Below are 20,211 nucleotides of genomic sequence, written 5' to 3'. Positions count from 1 at the left end.
TTGTATATAGGGAATGTAACGCGTCAGTGTTGTCCCCGCCCCCTTCTCATTATGATTATAGAGACTTTAATTCAAGGCATCAGACAGGATCCGCGCATCTCCCTTGAAGATCGTCTCTTCTGAACATAAGACGCTGCAGATACTTTTATTTATTACAAACCCTAGACGAGGCAGCTAAAATCCTGGGCGGCTAAAGGACCCGGTCCATCTGATGACTAGGATATAGCTTATGACACATAAAAAGGCTGATACTACAGGATAAAGGACCCAGTCCCTCTGATGATTAGGAAATAGCTTATGCTACATAAAAAGGCTGATTCTATAGGATAAAGGACCTGGTCCATCTGATGATTAGGAAATAGCTTATACTACATAAAAAGGCTGGATACTATAGGATAAAGGACCTGGTCCATCTGATGATTAGGAAATAGCTTATGCTACATAAAAAGGCTGATACTATAGGATAAAGGACCCTGTTCATCTGATGATTAGGAAATAGCTTATGCTACATAAAAAGGCTGGATACTATAGGATAAAGGACCTGGTCCATCTGATGACTAAGAAATAGTTTATGCTCCATAATAAGGCTGGATACTATAGGATAAAGGACCTGGTCCATCTGATGATTAGGAAATAGCTTATGCTACATAAAAAGGCTGATACTATAGGATAAAGGACCCTGTTCATCTGAGGATTAGGAAATAGTTTATGCTACATAAAAAGGCTGGATACTATACGATAAAGGACCGGTCCATCTGATGATTAGGAAATGGCTTATGCTACATAAAAAGGCTGGATACTATAGGATAAAGGACCGGTCCATCTGATGATTAGGAAATAGATTATACTACATAAAAAGGCTGGATACTATAGGATAAAGGACCCGGTCCATCTGATGATTAGGAAATAGCTTATACTACATAAAAAGGCTGATAATATAGGATAAAGGACCCGGTCCATCTGATGATTAGGAAATAGTTTATGCTACATAAAAAGGCTGATACTATAGGATAAAGGACCTGGTCCCTCTGATGATTAGGAAATAGCTTATGCTACATAAAAAGGCTGATACTATAGGATAAAGGACCCGGTCCATCTGATGACTAGGAAATAGCTTATACTACATAAAAAGGCTGGATACTATAGGATAAAGGACCTGGTGCATCTGATGATTAGGAAATAGCTTATACTACATAAAAAGGCTGATACTATAGGATAAAGGACCTGGTGCATCTGATGATTAGGAAATAGCTTATAATATATACAAAGGCTGGATACTATAGGTTAAAGGACCTGGTCCCTCTGATGACTAGTGTTGAGCGGCATAGGCCATATTCAAATTCGAGATATTTCGCAAATATATGGATGAATATTCGTCATATATTCGCTAAATTCGCATATTCTTAATATTCACGTTTTATTTTCGCATATGCGAAAATTCGCGTATGCAAAAATTAGCATATGCGGAAAATTAGCATATACAAGAATTAGCATAAGCTTAAATTCCCACGCCAGTCTCACACAGTAGTATTAGAGCCTTCTTTACACCACACAAGCTGGAAGCAGAGAGGGGTGATCACTGTTATGTGTACTGTGAAGAAATAAAACAAAAAACGAATATTCGTAATTACGAATATATAGTGCTATATTCACGAATTCGCGAATATGCGATATTCACGAATGAAATTAGCATTGCGAATATTCGCGAGCGACACTACTGATGCACATAAAAAGGCTGATACTATAGGATAAAGGACCTGGTCCATCTGATGATTAGGAAATAGCTTATACTACATAAAAAGGCTGATACTATAGGATAAAGGACCTGGTCCCTCTGATGACTAGGAAATAGTTTATGCTACATAAAAAGGCTGGATAGTATAGGATAAAGGACCCGGTCCATCTGATGATTAGGAAATAGCTTATGTTACATAAAAAGGCTGGATACTACAGGATAAAGGACCTGGTCCATTTGATGATTAGGAAATAGCTTATGCTATATAAAAAGGCTGATACTATAGGATAACGGACCCAGTCCATCTGATGATTAGGAAATAGCTTATACTACATAAAAAGGCTGATACTATAGGATAAAGGACCCGGTCCATCTGATGATTAGGAAATAGCTTATACTACATAAAAAGGCTGATACTATAGGATAAAGGACCTGGTCCATCTGATGATTAGGAAATAGCTTATACTACATAAAAAGGCTGATACTATAGGATAAAGGACCTGGTCCATCTGATGATTAGGAAATAGCTTATACTACATAAAAAGGCTGGATACTATAGGATAAAGGACCTGGTCCATCTGATGATTAGGAAATAGCTTATACTACATAAAAAGGCTGATACTATAGGATAAAGGACCTGGTCCATCTGATGATTAGGAAATAGCTTATACTACATAAAAAGGCTGATACTATAGGATAAAGGACCTGGTCCCTCTGATGATTAGGAAATAGCTTATACTACATAAAAAGGCTGATTCTATAGGATAAAGGACCTGGTCCATCTGATGATTAGGAAATAGCTTATACTACATAAAAAGGCTGATACTATAGGATAAAGGACCCGGTCCATCTGATGATTAGGAAATAGCTTATACTACATAAAAAGGCTGATACTATAGGATACAGGACCCGGTCCATCTGATGATTAGGAAATAGCTTATACTACATAAAAAGGCTGATACTATAGGATAAAGGACCTGGTCCATTTGATGATTAGGAAATAGCTTATGCTACATAAAAAGGCTGATACTATAGGATAAAGGACCTGGTCCATCTGATGATTAGGAAATTGTCAGGATCTGGACTGGTATGCGGGGAGGACACGGATAGTGAATCCTCTGTGCCAGAGAGGCGATGACATGGGCCGTACCAGGAGAACGGAGTCTTAGGGATTACTGGTATTCACCAGAGCCCGCCGCAAAGCAGGATGGACTTGCTGCGGCAGGTAACCCCCAGGTCAACCTCTCTGGCAGCTGAGACAGGCGCGGTACACAAGGCAAGGCAAGGTCAGACGTAGCAGAAGGTCAGGGCAGGCGGCAACGGTTCGTAGTCAGGGGCAACGGCAAAGGGTCTGGATAAAACTCCTCGCCAGAAGCCTGCAGGCTTTCTCCTTCCTCTGCCAGCTCACAATAAACGCTTTCACTGGCACAAGGCAACAAGATCCGGCGAGGACAGGAAGGGGAAGTGGGTTCATATAGTGTAGGAGTGATTAGAACTGATTGGACCAAAGGAGCCAGAGACAGGAGCAGGAAAAGTGACCTTGGGAGAAAAACAGAATAACGGTTAAAAACAACAGGCTTGAGCAACGAAACATGGAAAGAATTAGGGATGCGGAGAGAGGGAGGAAGATGAAGTTGATAAGAGACAGGGTTAATTTGTTTTTTGACCTTGAATGGGCCTAAAAATCGAGGACCCAACTTGTAACTGGGTATCCGGAATCGTATGTGCGTAGCAGAAAGCCATACCTTGTCAACGGGGGAAAAAACAGGAGGAACCCTTCTATTCTTGTCGGCATGTCTCTTCATACGGGAAGATGCCAATTGAAGAGACTTTCGAGTGTCACGCCAGATAGAGGAAAAATTTTGAGTCAGTTCATCCACGGCAGGAGCTCCAGAAGAAGTGGGCATAGGGAGGGGGGGGAAGAGGGTGACGGCCGTATACCACAAAAAATTGAGACTTGGAAGAGGATTCAGAGTTTTTAAAATTGTAAGAAAATCTGGCCCAATGCAGAAGGTCGACCCAATCATCTTGACTGGATGAAACAAAATGTCGCAGGTAGTCACCAAGTATCTGGTTAACTCTTTCCACTTGACCGTTGGATTGTGGGTGGTAAGCAGATGAAAAATTTAATCAGATTTTTAATTGACTGCAGAGTGCCCTCCAGAATTTTGAAACAAATTGAACGCCTCTGTCAGAGACTATGTGCGTGGGAAGCCCGTGAAGACGAAAAATTTGAAGAAAAAACTTGTTTCGCCAACAGTTGCGCGGAAAGAAGACCAGGCAGAGGGACAAAATGAGCCATTTTAGAAAAACGATCAACGACCACCCAAATGACTGTTGCCGTGAGAAGGTAGAAGATCAGTGATAAAGTCCATAGCAATATGGGACCATGGCTGTTCGGGCACTGGCAGAGGAAGGAGAAAGCCTGCAGGCTTATGGCGAGGAGTTTTATCACGGGCACAAACTGTACAAGCCCGAACAAAATCAGCCACATCCTTCTCCACGGAGGACCACCAATATTGTCGGGAAATTAACTGAATGGATTTTTTGATTCCAGCGTGGCCAGCTAAGTGAGAGGAGTGACCCCATTTGAGGATCTTTTTTTGTCAAATTTCTTTTTATTTTTTTCTTGAATAAGTAAACAAACATACAGGAAAACAAAAGGTGGTTAAGGCATATAAAGTAACGTAAGTGCAGTTTGGCAGGTGCAGCAGCAGCCAACCAAGCGAATCATAGAAAGTGAGAACAGCAATTAGTGTTAGCATACAAAATTGCGCAACCAATACAAGAACGAGCATAAGCCCGATGTTAATACAGGGACCCTTTTAACATGAGATTAGGACAAGATAGGGTATGGGGGGGGGGAAGAAGGAGGGGAAGTGGAGGGGAGTGCAATATCAGGGATTCAGGTCAATGCGTAACTCAGATTATATTTCGCTAAGAGTGACATCATGTTTTAGCAAAGGTTGGCCAGGGAGACCATATGACTTTATACTTATCATAGGATCGTCGTGCCCTGTGTGAAAGTTCCTCAAATCTGCATATCTTGTGCACCTTCTTTTTCCACTCTGAAAGGGATGGTGAGGAATTTTGTAACCAATATAGAGGTATTGGAGATTTAGCTTCTGCAATTTAGTGGGTGGCTAGGGAGTGTCTGTAGGGGGAATAATCTGGAGAAGCCAGACCTAGCAGGACTAATGAGGGTGTAAGAGTGATCTGTTTTTGCAGGATATGAGAGATCTGCATATCCACTTCCTTCCAGAAGGAGGCAATGATGGGGCAAGTCCACCAGACATGCAGATGAGTGCCAATCTGTGATTTACAACGCCAGCAGAGATTTGTTTCCGACAGTTGGTGATTGTACAGAAATTCAGGGGTTTTGTACCACCTCGACACAATTTTATAATGCAACTCCTGTAGCCTAATACACCTCGAGTGACCATGAGATCAGGTAAGTATAGAGGTCACTTCCTCATCAGTGAAAGTTACACCCAGTTCTTTCGCCCAGGACGCTATGTAGTGTGGAGGAGTCTGTTCTCTGGCATGAGTCACCCACTTCAGGCACGCAGACAAATTACAATTCTTGTAGTTGGTAGTGGTGATAAGCTCCTCAAACTTCGTGAGAGGCCTATTCGTTTTATACTTTTGGGCAAATAGAGTGCAGCAATGAATGAAGTGACTGACATGCAGAAAAGAGAACCTCTGAAACGGTATGTATGATTGCAGGGTGTGAGCACCTGGCACCTCTCCACCCCCAAAGAGCTGAGCAATAGGGATATGGTTTAGTTTCGACCACATAGCTGTAAAGGTTGGTTCCTCCAGGTCCACAGCCGCAGGTATAAGGCTAGCAGGAAAGAAAGGGGAGAGGGCAGGAGATAGAAGAGGGGAGAGTTCAAGCTAGACAGAGGTCATACCCTGATACAAAAGATGTGGAGATATCTCCTAGGAGAGGGCAACCAGAGAGTCCGGAGGAGTTCTCTAGATGGTTCCCCTTGTGGCGCGAGTGCTACCTCTCTAGTAAGAGAGTACGATCTAACTTCATCTAGCCATCTTTGGAGCTGAATAGCTTTATAATGGTTTCTGACATCCGTAAGGCCTATACCCCCCTCCCTAGGGTGTCTGGTCAATAAGCTATGTGTCAGTCTAGGTTTGCTTTGTTTCCAGACGTATCTTGAAATACTGATTCTCATATGGCGGAAGAATGTGAGAGGTAAAGCGATAGGAAGCATCCTCATTTTGTATAATACTTTAGGCATCACATAGCACTTAACTACATTCTTTCTGCCAAACCACAAAATCATCGGGAGGTCATATTCATTCAGTATTTGGTTGATTTCTTTAAGCAAAGGTTTAAAGTTGGCTCCATATAATTTGGCAATTGAGGCAGTAATATTAACCCCTAGGTACTTCAGGGATGAGGCAGACCAGGGAAATGGGGACAAGCCTTTTAGCTTAGCAAGACAAGCGGAGGGTAAGGATACATTGAGGAGTTCCGATTTAGACAATTTACTTTAAAATTGGATACCGATCCGAACTGCTCAAACAACTGAACCAGGCAGGGTAGGCTTTCCGTAGGGTTGCTCAGCAAAAACAGGAGATCGTCTGCAAATGCCAATACTTTGAGTTCGCCCCTCGAAGTATGGCTCCCTGCTATTTCCGACATCTGCCTTACTTTCTGTAGTAGGCTCTCCATCACCAGCACGAAAAGTGTAGACGATAGAGGGCAGCCCTGTCTGGTTCCGTTGCCTATGTCAAATGGCGGGGAGACCACTTTGTTTACCAACAGAGCCGCGTACGGGCACGAATACAGGGTGAAGACAGCATCAATAAAGGACGTCGGGAAGTGGAACTTCCGTAGTACAGACTTCATGAAGGGCCAGCTAACCCTATCAAATGCCTTCTCGGCATCAACGCCGAGAAGGACTAATGGGGTATTGTGGTAGTGGGCTGCGTGGACACACGATAAGAGCTTTACTGTGTTCTTGCGGCCTTCCCTACCGGGGACAAAGCCGGCCTATTCATCACCAATGAGGTGGGGCAGAAATTTCTTCATACGCATGGAGAGTAATTTCGCCCAGATTTTGAGGTCTAGATTAAGAAGAGAAATCGGTCTGTAACTGCCGCATTCCTCAGGGTTTCTTCCTTCCTTAGGGAGCAGCGTAATATGTGCTTCTAACGTTTGTTTGGGAGGCAATGTCCCCTGGAAGAGCGCCGTGCAAAAGTCAGTGAGGTGGGGCAGCAATGTGGGTAGGAAGGCTTTATAGTAGGCAAGAGGAAGTCCGTCTGGACCTGGGCTCTTACCTGGGGGAAAAGAGGATAAGACCCTTTTTACCTCTTCTTGAGTTACGGGGAGTAGAAGTTCCTGTGCCATCATTGGTGTTAACTCAGGGAGATGCAAATCCGCCAAGAATTCATCCGTGAGCCATTGGCGGCCTTCCAACTGTGAGCATGTGTCAGCTCCTCTCAGATTGTAAAGTGAGTCATAAAAGTCTCTGAATGCCTAAGCCATGTCAAGTGAGTTTGTGTGGGTAAGCCCTCAAGGGGTCTTAATGGCGTAGATGTGACTTTTGGCCTTAGCCTTTTTGAGTAAGGACGACATAAGTTTTCCTCCTTTATTCCCGTGAGCATACAGTTTGTGTCTATAGTGTAAATATGGTTTCGAGGATCTGTCCTGAAGGAGTTGTAGAAGTTGCTCTCTAAGGGATTTAAGTTGCTCCTGTAAGAGTAGCGCCCTAGAGCGTTTATGGGATCTTTCCAGGGACGAGATCTGGGACAGCAGGTTGGAAACTGACAATCGTCTTTCCTTCTTAAGCCTAGCTCCCCACAAAATAAATATACCACGTATATATGATTAATGGGCCTCCCACACCATGGGTGCTGAAGGACCTGACTTGGTGTTAATGTCAAAATACATGTGTAGCTGTTTTTCAACATCTCCCTTAGCTTCCCTACTCTCCAGAATACATTCATTTATTCGCCATCTCGAGGGCAGAGGAGGAGAGGAGAAAAGGGATAGGGAAATAGAGACAGGAGCTTGATCAGACAGGGTAATAGAAGAGATCCCTGCGGCTCTGAGGTCCTGTTAAAACTTGTAGTGTACCAGGAAATAGTCCAAACGTTGGTATGAATTATGAACAGCGGAGAAATACGAGTAGTCTTTTTCCATGGTATGGAGAAGGCGCCAGGCATCTGAAAGAGACATGTCAGTTAGTTTAGAGTGCAATTTGGCAAGTGCCCTAAAGGAAATGTGGGATTTCCCTGAGGTGGAGTCTAGAATCGGGTTTAAAGTAATATTCAGATCACCCCCTAACACAATAGGACCCTCCGCAAACAAAGCTAGCTTGTCCAGGATCTGTAATAACCAGCTGACCTGGTGTTGGTTAGGAACATACACATTTGCTATAGTAAATTTTAGTGCCTGTATCTGAACTTTCAGGAAAAGAGCCCTACCCTCTGAGTCCCTGAACATATCCAGGACGCACAGTGGCAGGGATCTATGTAACGCTACAGAGACCCCCCTAGATGCTGATGACTCTTGAAAGGAATGGAACCATCTATCAAAGTGTCTCAGAGGCAACCTTGGTATTTTTGATTCTTTAAAGTGGGTTTCTTGTATTAGCAGCACATTCGCTCCCTGTTTCCTGGCCAGCTCTATTATGTGATGCCTCTTATTGGATGTATTAAAACCTCTCACATTATAAGACATGAGTTTGATGTCAGGCATGGCGGTAACCAGACGGACTGAAGTGCACTCAGGGGTGGGAGGGGGTAGGGAAGGTACGGGTAAGGGTCAACAGATGAAGCAAACAAAACCGAATCAACTTCAATGGATCGAACTAAAAGATAATTGTAGTGCAAAGTGGCACCAATAATATGTTCCCTAGCAGTATAGCGAGGAAGAAAAAAAAAATTTCACATAAGGGTGTGCTGGGGGAGAGGTAAACGGTCAACGGTTAGACCAATATTCCTAGCCCGTGAAGAGGTAAATGAGAAAGAGAAAGTGTGAAGACTAGGGGGAAAGTCAATGAGCTGGGTGGAGAAAATGAGTGTAGGTGGGAAAAGAGGTAGAAGAGGGTGAAGAGAAACGGGAAAGAAGAAGATAGGACAGGAGGCCAAGGAGAAGCCCAGAGAGAACAAAGACAAAGTAGGGGCAAGGAAGACGAAAACTGAGCAAAAGACAGGCAAAATGCAAGCAGCAACCACTCACCAGAGGAGCAGAGACCTCCCCGCTAGTCTCATCATGCATACCAAGCAGCACCAAAGACACTCTACGTGAGTAGCAAACCACAGGCAGGAAGGCCAACCCCAATATCAAACACATGCCTAACTCAGCACCTAATAGGGCCCTAGATGACAAAAGGTAGGCAATGCACAGATAACTATGAATCATGAAATGGTTGTACTAATATCCACACAAACTCTGAAGGACTATGTCAGAGTGAAGGTCAGTAATAAACAGGTAAATCAGGTAACTGTCAGATAGGAAAACCTTAGACAGCCAGCAGGCCAGTCCATCCAGCAGAGTCTCTCAGCGCGGGGGAGGCTGATCCTTCACCGGTGTCTTCTTCGTTTTGTTGGATTTCTGTCTGCCGACTAGCCTCCACTCCTCTTGCTGCGGTAGAGGCGGGAGAGACTGTAAATCTGTCACCGGTAGCCAGGACGGAATGTTCAACGGAGGAATGTCCAGGGTCGACCACACCGTCTCCAAATCCTCCGGTGTGCGCACAGTAAGCCTCCTTCCATTGTGATTAATGGACAGCCCGAAGGGAAAAAGCCAAGCATAGGTAAGATTCTTGTTCCGCAGTGTCTCCAGTAAGGGTTTTAAGATCCTGCATTTAGCCAGGGTGGAGGGTGATAAGTCCTGGAACAAGGCAAGTTCATCCTCCCCATAAGTGAGGGGTCTCTGCTCTCTCGCTGCTTGCAGGACTGCTGCAGTGTCCACATAATGAAGAGCAAGCCACATAATGAGAGCAAGCCACAAATGATGTCTCTCGGCGGCTCTGAGGGTTTTGGCTTCGGTCGCAGTGCGCGATGCACCCGCTCAATAATAATCTGTGCTGCTCCCTCAGGACCCAGTAGGGTGGCGAATATCTCCATTGTCACTTTTCACAATGCCTCCGGAGCCCAGGACTCCGAGAGCCCTTTAACACGAATGTTTTTACGGCAGCTCCTACTTTCTTGGTCCTCTATGAGAAATAGGGCGGAATTAACATGGGTAACCAGTTTAGCTTGCCTGTTCGCCAGAGTCTCAGAGTGCGTGGAAATGCTGGTGCACGCCGCTTCCAGTGCCTCCGTCCTATAACCAACAGAACGTACATCCGTCTTGATTTCAGTCAGTTCAGAGATCACAGGCTTTAGGGCATCGAGAGTGCTTTCTTCATGAAGGATTTAATGAAGTGCTGTGTCACCATCGGTGAGGCTACCTCTTCTTCAGAGTCCTCAGAGTCTGCCATATCCTCTCTGGTCTGGCGGGAAGGAGGTTCAGGCGCCATCTTAAGAGGTCTGGCCGGAGAGGTGGCGTTCTTCTTCTTCCAGAATTTGGTCATGTCTGCCTGGCTCCTGCCCGACAGGCTCACTGTGCGCTCCCCTGCCGATTTTGACCATTTTCATGCTAAAAGGAGTGTAGTAAAAGGTGCTAGGAGCGAGCTAGAACGGAGAGCTGCAGGCTCACGCGTCCATCTAAGTCTGCGGCCAGGCTCCGCCCCCCCCATTTGAGGATCTTGAGGCGAAGACGTGGAGGGACAAAAGTATTTCCAGGAGGGATTTGCACCAGAGAGGCTGGGGCAGAAGAGATCAGGCACTCAGGTGGTATAATGTGCTGTAGGGGAGCTTCAGACTCGGAGGCATCGGTGGAACGTGACAGAGCATCAGCCCTGACATTCTTCCGTCAGCAGGACGGAAGTGTATTACAAAATTGAAGCCGGCAAAAAACAACGACCATCTAGCCTGGCGAGGATTTAACCGCTGGGCGGTCTGGAGATAAGATACATTTTTATGGTCCGTGTAGATGGTGATGGGACAAATGGATCCTTCCAAGAGATGTCTCCACTCCTCAAGCGCCAACTTAAAGGCCAAAAGTTCTCGGTCTCCAATAGAATATTTTTTTTTTGGAGGAGAGAAGGTTTTGGAGAAAAAAACGCAAGTGATGTTTTTTCCAGAAGCGTTTTTTTGAAGAAGAATGGCTCCCGCTCCGATCGAGGAGGCATCAACCTCAAGGAAAAAAGGCTTCATAGGATCAGGCCTGGACAGGACCAATGCAGAGGCGAAGGCGGCATTGAGACGGTTAAAGGGGTTTTCCGGTGCTTAGACATCTTATCCCCTAACCAAAGGATAGGGGATAAGATGCCTGATCGCGGGAGTCCCGCCACTGGCGACCCCCGGGATCTTGCACGCGGCACCCCGTTTGTAATCAGTCCCCGGAGCGTGTTCGCTCCGGGTCTGATTACGGATCACCACAAGGCCGGCGGCATGTGACGTCACGCTCCCCCCCTCAATGTAAGCCTACGGGAGGGGGTGAGACAGCTATCACGCCCCCTCCCGTAGGCTTGCATTGACGGGCAGAGCGTGACGTCACACGGGGGCAGAGGCGTGACATCACACGCCGCCGGCCTTGTTGTCGTACACAAGGGTCTTGTTGTCGTACACAAGGCACGGTACACAAGGACAAGGCAAGGCAAGTTCAGACATAGCAGAAGGTTAGGGCAGGCGGCAACGGTTCGTAGTCAGGGGCAACGGCAAAGGGTCTGGATACACAAGCAATAGGCTCACAATAAATGCTTTCACTGGCACAAGGCAACAAGATCCGGCGAGGACAGGAAGGGGAAGTGGGTTTATATAGAGTAGGAGTGATTAGAACTGATTGGACCAGACACCACTTAATGGTGTACTGGCCCTTTAAATCTGAGAGACCCGGCGGGCGCGCCCTAGAGAGCAGGACCGCGCGCCGGGACTGAGCAGACGGGGAACAGGGCAGGTAAACAGAACGTGATGCGACCCGCGGGCAGGCACGACCCGCCACACGGATCGTATCCCCGCCGGGGGAATCAGAGCAGCGCTCCCGGTCAGCGAGTCTGACCGGGGCGCTGCGAGCAGAACACTGCGAGCGCTCCGGGGAAGGAGAGGGACCCGGAGCACTCGGCGTTACAGAAATAGCTTATGCTATATAAAAAGGCTGGATACTATATGATAAAGGACCTGGTCCATCTGATGATTAGGAAATAGCTTATACTACATAAGAAGGCTGGATACTATAGGATAAAGGACCTGGTCCATCTGATGATTAGGAAATAGCTTATACTACATAAAAAGGCTGGATACTATAGGATAAAGGACCTGGTCCATCTGATGATTAGGAAATAGCTTATCCTACATAAAAAGGCTAGATACTATAGGATAAAGGACCCGGTCCCTCTGATGATTAGGAAATAGCTTATGCTACATAAAAAGGCTGATACTATAGGATAAAGGACCTGGTCCATCTGATGAATAGGAAATAGCTTATTTTACATAAAAAGGCTAAATACTATAGGAGAAAGGACCTGGTCCATCTGATGATTAGGAAATAGCTTATGCTACATAAAAAGGCTGGATACTATAGGATAAAGGACCTGGTCCATCTGATGACTAGGAAATAGCTTATGCTACATAAAAAGGCTGGATACTATAGGATAAAGGACCCGGTCCATCTGATGATTAGGAAATAGCTTATACTACATAAAAAGTCTGGATACTATAGGATAAAGGACCTGGTCCATCTGATGATTAGGAAATAGTTTAACTACATAAAAAGGCTGATACTATAGGATAAAGGACCTGGTCCATCTGATGACTAGGAAATAGCTTATGCTACATAAAAAGGCTGATACTATAGGATAAAGGACCTGGTCCATCTGATGACTAGGAAATAGCTTATACTACATAAAAAGGCTGGATACGGGGGCGTGTCTAGCTATGCACGCAGGGTAGACGTGTTCCAGAGGAGCTCCGTGTCCACCCGACGCTAGGAGGACTTATTATCCTGTGCCATGGTACGGAGGACGAAGGGAAGGGGACCCAGGGGTGCAGCAGGCCCCAGAGCATCCCCTACGCCCATCTCTAACTTTTTTGCCCCGCTGATCGGCCTGCCGGAGTCCTCGGGGAAGGCCCACCCCTGGGCCGCCGCCATCTTCTGCTCCTTCATTGCAGCGTAAGGCCCCGCCCACCGCAGCTTAGAGGAGAGGGACGCGTGCAGCACTGATGCCTGGGCGCCATCTTCATCTCCGGAAGCAGACCGCGTGAAGCAGCAGCGGAGGAGAGCCGGTGAGTGTGGGGAGGTGGAGCGGGGCCCCTCTTCTCTCCCACTGATTGACTTGCAGGCCGCGGACCTCAGCGCTCCGGTCCTGGCCCAGACACCGCCCTGCGCGTCCTCCTTGCAGCCGGGGACGCGCTCCTCAGCAGGCCTGCACGTCTTGCACACCCCGCTCAAGCCCCGGCCGTACACTCCTGTGACCCCCCAATCCAGCCCCCGGCCGGACACAGTTTGGGCAGCGGAGCCCCCACCCTCTCCTCTGGGGGACCCCTCTGTGACTCTGCCTCACCAATCAGTCGGGACTCTCCCTCCACTGGTGCTGGCCCCCACTGTCATAGTGTCCAGCTTGCCTCCCCAGGGGTCCCCTCTCCTGTATTCTGCAGTGGTGGCCCCCTCACCTCTACCGCAGGTGCCGCCTTAGCCCCCAGCTGTTTCTATGGAGAATCCCCCTGCTTCTCCGAGCCCCTCCTGGTCCTCCTCATGGGGGAGCCCCTGGCCCCTGCAGGCTATGGTGGAGGAGCCTGCTGTGCACACTGTTGGAGATCCTTCACACCCACCTCAGGCCTCAGCCACGCGGCCTCTGACTGTAGAGTCTATGACCCTACCTGCCTCTAGCTCTGATGCTGCCCGCATACTACAATCCCATCCAGAACTGCAAGCTCTGCTGTCCTTTTTACCTACAAAACATGATATTTTGGCCCTTAAGGAGGATCTCCACGCTTCCTGGCGAGAAGATATCCAGGTGGTGCAGTCTGAGGTGGATACCCTCTCTGCCAAAGTGGGTGCTCTGGATTCCTTTCGTGTTGTCACCCAGACCTCTATTGCCGAGCTGCGGGATGCTGTAACTAGACAAGCGAACAATCAGAAATTGCTACATTCTCACATGGATGATCAGGAAAACCGCAACCGGCACAATAATATTCGACTGCGGGGGCTCCTGGAAGCGACAAAAGCAGATGTACTCCTACCCACTATAACTGATATATTCAATTCCATACTAGGCCGTCCAGCCCAATCTCCTATTGCTATTGATAGGGCTCACCGAGCCCTCCGCCCTCCCAGTTCGGATCCGGCTAGGCCATGTGATGTTATTTGCCGCATTCACTATTATTCTGTCAAGGAGGACATTATGCAAAAAGCCCGCCACCTGCGGGACATTAACTTTGATGGAGCTAAACTGCAGTTATTCCCTGACCTGTCCAGACTGCGAGCCTCATTGAAGCCCCTTCTACAGGAACTACAATCTCGTCACATTTTATACCGCTGGGGTTTTCCGTTTGCGCTCCACGCACACCACCTGGACAAATCGGCTACTCTTCGCACCCCGGAGAACCTTCCCCAGTTCCTTCAGGTGTTTGGACTGCCCTTTCTTACTCTCCCGGGATGGGAGGAACTGTCTGCTGACCCATTCTCCTCATTGAAGCCCCCCCCGCCTCGGCTGCGTTCATCGCAGCAGGATGGACCTTCACCGCGGCCCCTGTGCTCCCGACGCCGCCCTCGAAGTAGATCGGGCTCTGATGAGGGTCCTGGAGGCTCTAGGGACCGTTGACTGTCTTGCCTTGATCTTACATATTGACATATGCAATTGATTTTGTACTCTCACTGCCTTTTTTTTTATTTTTTATTTTATTCCCTCCCTCAGGTTGCTTTTGTCTGGGCTACTGCTCCCCTCCTGTTTGAGGTTGTTGATAACTTGGCTCCTGCTCTCCTCCTGACTGTTTGGTAGTCCTTCATTATTCTACTATACTCTGCAGGACTGTCCTCCTTGTCTTCTCCTTCTGCCGTGGTTACATCTCACTTTTTCCCCCTTTTTTCTTTCGCCTCCTCCTCTTCGGTGTGTGTCCTCGGAGCTCTCTACCCTTCCATGTTTACTGTTGTTCTGCTCCCTTTCTCACTGATTTGTTGTGCTATCCTGTTGCCCCCAATAGGTTGTGGTAGGATTATCCCCTACCTGGAGTTAGCTGTGTGCTACTTATCTTAGTTTGCCTTTGCAGACACTGCTGTAGTCTGCTGGTTTATTTTCCCTTCTTCTTTCCTCTTAGTCTCTTCCCTTCCCTTCCCGTTTTCAGTGCTCCCCCCTTATTTTCCCTCCTTCCATCCTTGTCTTACCGTGCTCCTTCCCGTCTTTCCTAACCCCTTTCCCTACCCACATACTCCTTTCTATAGTGGGGGATAGCAGTGTTACTTGCCTCTTTGCTCTCCTCTTGGATACTGTCCTTAATTGATGGCCTCCCTATGCATTGCGTCCCTGAATGTTCAGGGTTTTAATGTCCCTGAGAAGAGAGCAAAGATATTATATTCCATGCATAAACAGAAGGCGGCGGTGGTTTGTCTCCAGGAGACTCACCTCCTTAAGGACCATGTAAGCAGTCCTCCGTAATAGATATTACCCCACTTGGTTCACTAGTTGTGATCTGTCCCATGAAGTTAAGGGGGTGGCGCTTCTTTTTCACAAGTCTCTTGCTGTAGAGGTTTTAGATTCCAAGACTGATAATGAAGGCCGCTACGTTTTTGTCAAATGCTCTATCCTCGGTAGGACTTACACCATAGCTAATATCTATGCTCCAAACCATGGTCAGGTGTCCTTATTACAAGCGACCATGGATGATTTACTGTTATTTTCCCAGGGGGTTCTGCTGGTCTCCGGGGATTTTAATGTATCTATGCTTCCTTCCCTAGATTGCTCCTCTGGGACCTCCACCTTGTCCCGCGCGCAACTGAACAAGATCCGTCGCCTTCTTTTTTCTATGCAATTGGCTGACCCGTGGAGATTATCACACCCGTGACTATACCTTTTATTCCCATGCCAGTCAGGTTTACACACGATAAAACCAAATTTTTGTTAGCCATTGCCTTCTTCCACAGGTCCTTTCTACCTCTATAGGCATTATAATATTTTCTGACCATGCCCTGGTATTCTGTGACCTTTCTCTCCCCAATAGCCAGAGGAGGGACTTTATGTGGAGACTCAATGAATCGCTTCTCTCCGACCCGCTGTGCCTTGCTGATCTGAAAGCAGCGATTTCTAACTTCGTCATAGACCACTCGACTGATTCCACCTCGCCTCAGTGCCAGTGGAAAGCATTGAAGTGTGTACTGCGTGGAGTCCTGATCCAACATGGGTCCCGCGTGAAGCGAGAAGCGTCCCAAAAACTAAAAGACCTTCTCGCACAATTACACATTCTTGAGTCTCAGCATAAGGCGACTCTTTCTGAGAGTGTCCTCCGAGACTTGATCAAAGTGCGGAAGGATGTTCAGGTACGCACAGATAAGAAATACAACCGGTACCGTCAGATCTGCTCTAGTGTCTCGTTCGAGTGAGGTAACAGGGCAGGGAGGTTTTTAGCTAGAGCTCTTAGGGATAAGCGGGCTGCCCTGTACATTCCATCTGTCAAATCCCCTTCTGGTGACCTCGTGCATCTTACCTCTCATATCTTGGATGCTTTAGGTCATATTATGCAAATCTTTATAACTTGGACTCCCCCCCTTGGGCCCTCAGTTGAACCTTTCTTCCTATATCCAATCCACTGCACTGCCTATTCTGTCAGATGAGGACCTGGTTGATCTGGAACGGCCTTTCACGCTCGAGGAGGTGTCGGCAGCTATCTCTGGCTTACCCTCGGGCAAAGCTCCTGGCCCGGATGGCTACACATCCAAATTTTACAAGCTTCTTAGCTCTGATTTGTCTCCGTGCCTGCTCCGGGCGTTTAATGCCGTTTCAGAGGCCTCCCCTTTCCCCCCCTCTTTTCTCCAAGCGTATATTTCAGTTATGCCTAAAGAAGGGAAGGACCCGAATCTCTGCCAGAGTTATAGGCCAATTTCTCTGATTAATGTTGACGCCAAGCTGTATGCCAAAATGCTGGCCCTCCGACTTTCCCCCCTGTTGGGGACCCTAGTCCACCCGGACCAGGTTGGATTTGTCCCTGCTAGAGAAGCACGGGATAATACACTTAAGACTTTTTCTCTGATGGATCATGTGCTGTCCGCTGGTGTTCAGTGCATGCTGTTGTCTCTGGATGTCGAAAAGGCGTTTAACCGGGTGGACTGGGGCTTCCTTCGGGGTGTTCTGTCGCACCTAGGTCTAGGCCCATTTGATGTTACAGCGCATTATGGCTTTATATCACTCGCCCCAAGCTAGAGTACGAATTAATGGGTCTTTGTCTTTCCCATTTGTTATTGGGAATGGGACTAGACAGGGATGCCCCCTTTCACCCCTTTTATATGTACTTGTTATGGAGCATTTGTTACAGGCCATCAGATCTTGTGAGGGGATTCGGGGGATTGAGATCAGGGGGATGCAGGTCAAATGTGCGGCTTTTGCCGATGACCTCTTATTGTATATTACAGAACCGGAAGCGAGCTTGCCTGCGCTTCTCTCTCTCCTTGAAGATTATGGTAGATTTAGTAACTTTAAGCTGAATATTACTAAAAGTGTAGCTCTTGATGTCTCCTTAGGGCCTCTCAGAGTCTCCTCCCTTTGCCACCGCTTCCCCTTTAAATGGGAATCCTCCTCCTTTCGTTATCTGGGGATCCAGGTCCCGGGTGACCTGTCTCGCATATATGACCTGAATTACCGTCCACTGCTCTCCTCTTTCTTGGCTGATCTGTCTAAATGGGATAGGCGAGATTTCTCCTGGATTGGGCGGGTTAACATTATTAAAATGAACCTTCTTCCTCGCCTCCTGTATCTTTTCCAGACTTAACCCATTCCCCTTCCGAGGTCGTTTTTCCTGTCCCTGGATAGGCTGTTTACTAAATATGTCTGGGGTACTACGGGGCCCCGTGTGGCTCGCAAGTCTCTTGTGCGTCCCAAATCTGAAGGAGGGCTTGCCCTCCCGGATTCTCACCTCTATTATCTAGCGGCTGTCGCGACGCGGGTGGTGGACTGGTTCCATCACCGGCAGGGGAAACTTTGGGTTCATTTGGAGGCCCTGCTCTCACCTATCCCGCTGACTTCGCTCCCATGGCTGCGCATGTCGTATTGGTCGACTGCTCGTATGGCAAGCATCCCATTTGTGGCACGATCTGTGCTCAGGGTGTGCCTTCGCTCCTTTGGTAGAGCGGGTCTCCTGCGCCCCAACGGTCCCCTGACGCCTATTCGTGACAATCCTTACCACGCCCCTTCCTGGATAGGGTTAAAGGGGAGGTGTTTCTGTTTACCCATGTTCTTCACTCGGGTCCCCTGAAGTCCTTACTGGAGGTTCTCCAGAGTGGTCCCCCCACTCCTGTTCACTCATGGCAGTACACCCAACTTTCACACTTCTACGCTACTTGGAAACAGTCACTGGATCTTCATAGGTCCCCCCTACCTTTTGAGTCTCTGTGCCTTGCTCCGGCGGCTCCTGGACACTTAGTGTCTGTGATCTATGCCATTTTACTGTCCGGTGTTGGGGCGCCCTTGCTGGCCCACCAGGGGGGGTGGTCGCGGGAGCTGGGCCTCACCTTTGGCGCACAAGATTGGACTAAAATCTATGCACTTTGCCATGGGGTTTCTGTCTCTGTGAAATTGCAAGAAACCAACTATAAAATTGTTTTGCGGTGGTACCGTGTGCCTGCATTGCTGCATCGGTGTTTCCCTGCAGTCCCTGAGGTGTGCTGGAGGTGTGGCGCGGCCCCTGGGACGATGTCCCATGTTTGGGTGGATTGCTCCCTTCTCCCTTTCTGGACAGGGGTGTTGCAGGTGATACAGAAGGTGAATTTAGCACCCTGTTCCTAGGCTCCTGTCCTAACGCCGCTGAGCTCCCTCCGTAGGTCCCGATTCCCCCCCCCCTCCCCAATCCTTTCCCCTCCTTCCTGGCTGTGTCTGTGGTCCATTCTCAATGATTGAGAATAGATGGTATAGCATATCTCCTTGTCCCTGACGGCTCTCTCACCCATGTTCTATCATTGTTAATGTGCGTTACATTGTGCCTTCATATTGTTGCAGCTGAGCGGACGCTTGGTTACTAGACTACGTACTGGTGACGCTTACTACTTATGTGCCACATTTTAATAGCTGTATTCTCATTCACAAGTGCTGTCACTACTCTAATGTATGCGTTGGGGGCCGCTGCCCTGTTTTTCTTTTTTTGTCTTCATTTTTATTTACTGATGTACTGTCCATCTGTTTGTTTTCTGTTTTGTTTCAATAAATTGTTTTGAAAAAGTAAAAAAAAAAAGGCTGGATACTATAGGATAAAGGACCCGGTCCATCTGATGACTAGGAAATAGCTTATACTACATAAAAAGGCTGATACTATAGGATAAAGGACCTGGTCCATCTGATGATTAGGAAATAGCTTATACTACATAAAAAGGCTGATACTATAGGATAAAGGACCTGGTGCATCTGATGATTAGGAAATAGCTTATGTTACATAAAAAGGCTGATACGATAGGATTAAGGACCTGGTGCATCTGATGATTAGGAAATAGCTTATACTACATAAAAAGGCTGATACTATAGGATAAAGGACCTGGTCCATCTGATGATTAGGAAATAGCTTATACTACATAAAAAGGCTGATACTATAGGATAAAGGACCTGGTCCATCTGATGATTAGGAAATAGCTAATACTACATAAAAAGGCTGATACTATAGGATAAAGGACCCGGTCCATCTGATGATTAGGAAATAGTTAATACTACATAAAAAGGCTGATACTATAGGATAAAGGACCTGGTCCATCTGATGATTAGGAAATAGCTTATACTACATAAAAAGGCTGATAATATAGGATAAAGGACCTGGTCCATCTGATGATTAGGAAATAGCTTATACTACATAAAAAGGCTGGTTACTATAGGATAAAGGACCTGGTCCATCTGATGACTAGGAAATAGCTTATACTACATAAAAAGGCTGGATACTATAGGATAAAGGACCCGGTCCATCTGATGACTAGGAAATAGCTTATGCTACATAAAAAGGCTGGTTACTATAGGATAAAGGACCTGGTGCATCTGATGATTAGGAAATAGCTTATGCTCCCACTCCTTACAATATTACAACAAAGTTTTATATGAATCCACTCCCGATGAAGCATCCGAAGTCGATTCGCTTGTCCCTAGATGATAAGTTTTCATCTCTGGTGTTGTAGTTCAGCATCTGTAAACCCCCAAGAGGACATTTTTCATTTTCACGGACCACCCTTCCAAAAACCTGTCAGACACCTGTGGGGCATAAATACTTTACCCCTTGTAACATTC

The 20,211-nt window shown here is 47.1% G+C and overlaps 2 protein-coding genes across 2 annotated transcripts in view; one reads left to right on the top strand and one right to left on the bottom strand.

The window, feature by feature from the left end:
- Nucleotides 1–20,211, bottom strand: part of LOC130298252 (zinc finger protein 850-like) — a 411,906-nt gene that overhangs the window by 266,568 nt on the left and 125,127 nt on the right. The window lies entirely within an intron of this gene.
- LOC130298277 (uncharacterized) overlaps nucleotides 1–20,211 on the top strand; it is a 73,683-nt gene that overhangs the window by 31,142 nt on the left and 22,330 nt on the right. Inside the window, 4 exon segments of the mRNA XM_056551206.1 lie at nucleotides 9,805–9,950; nucleotides 10,069–10,148; nucleotides 13,638–13,980; nucleotides 15,888–16,280. Coding sequence (XP_056407181.1) covers nucleotides 9,805–9,950; nucleotides 10,069–10,148; nucleotides 13,638–13,980; nucleotides 15,888–16,280 — 962 coding nt within the window.

The sequence above is a fragment of the Hyla sarda genome, assembly GCF_029499605.1.
Source record: "Hyla sarda isolate aHylSar1 chromosome 1 unlocalized genomic scaffold, aHylSar1.hap1 SUPER_1_unloc_7, whole genome shotgun sequence".
Classification (NCBI taxonomy): Eukaryota; Metazoa; Chordata; class Amphibia; order Anura; family Hylidae; genus Hyla; species Hyla sarda.
This window is presented reverse-complemented; position numbering and strand designations above follow the sequence as displayed.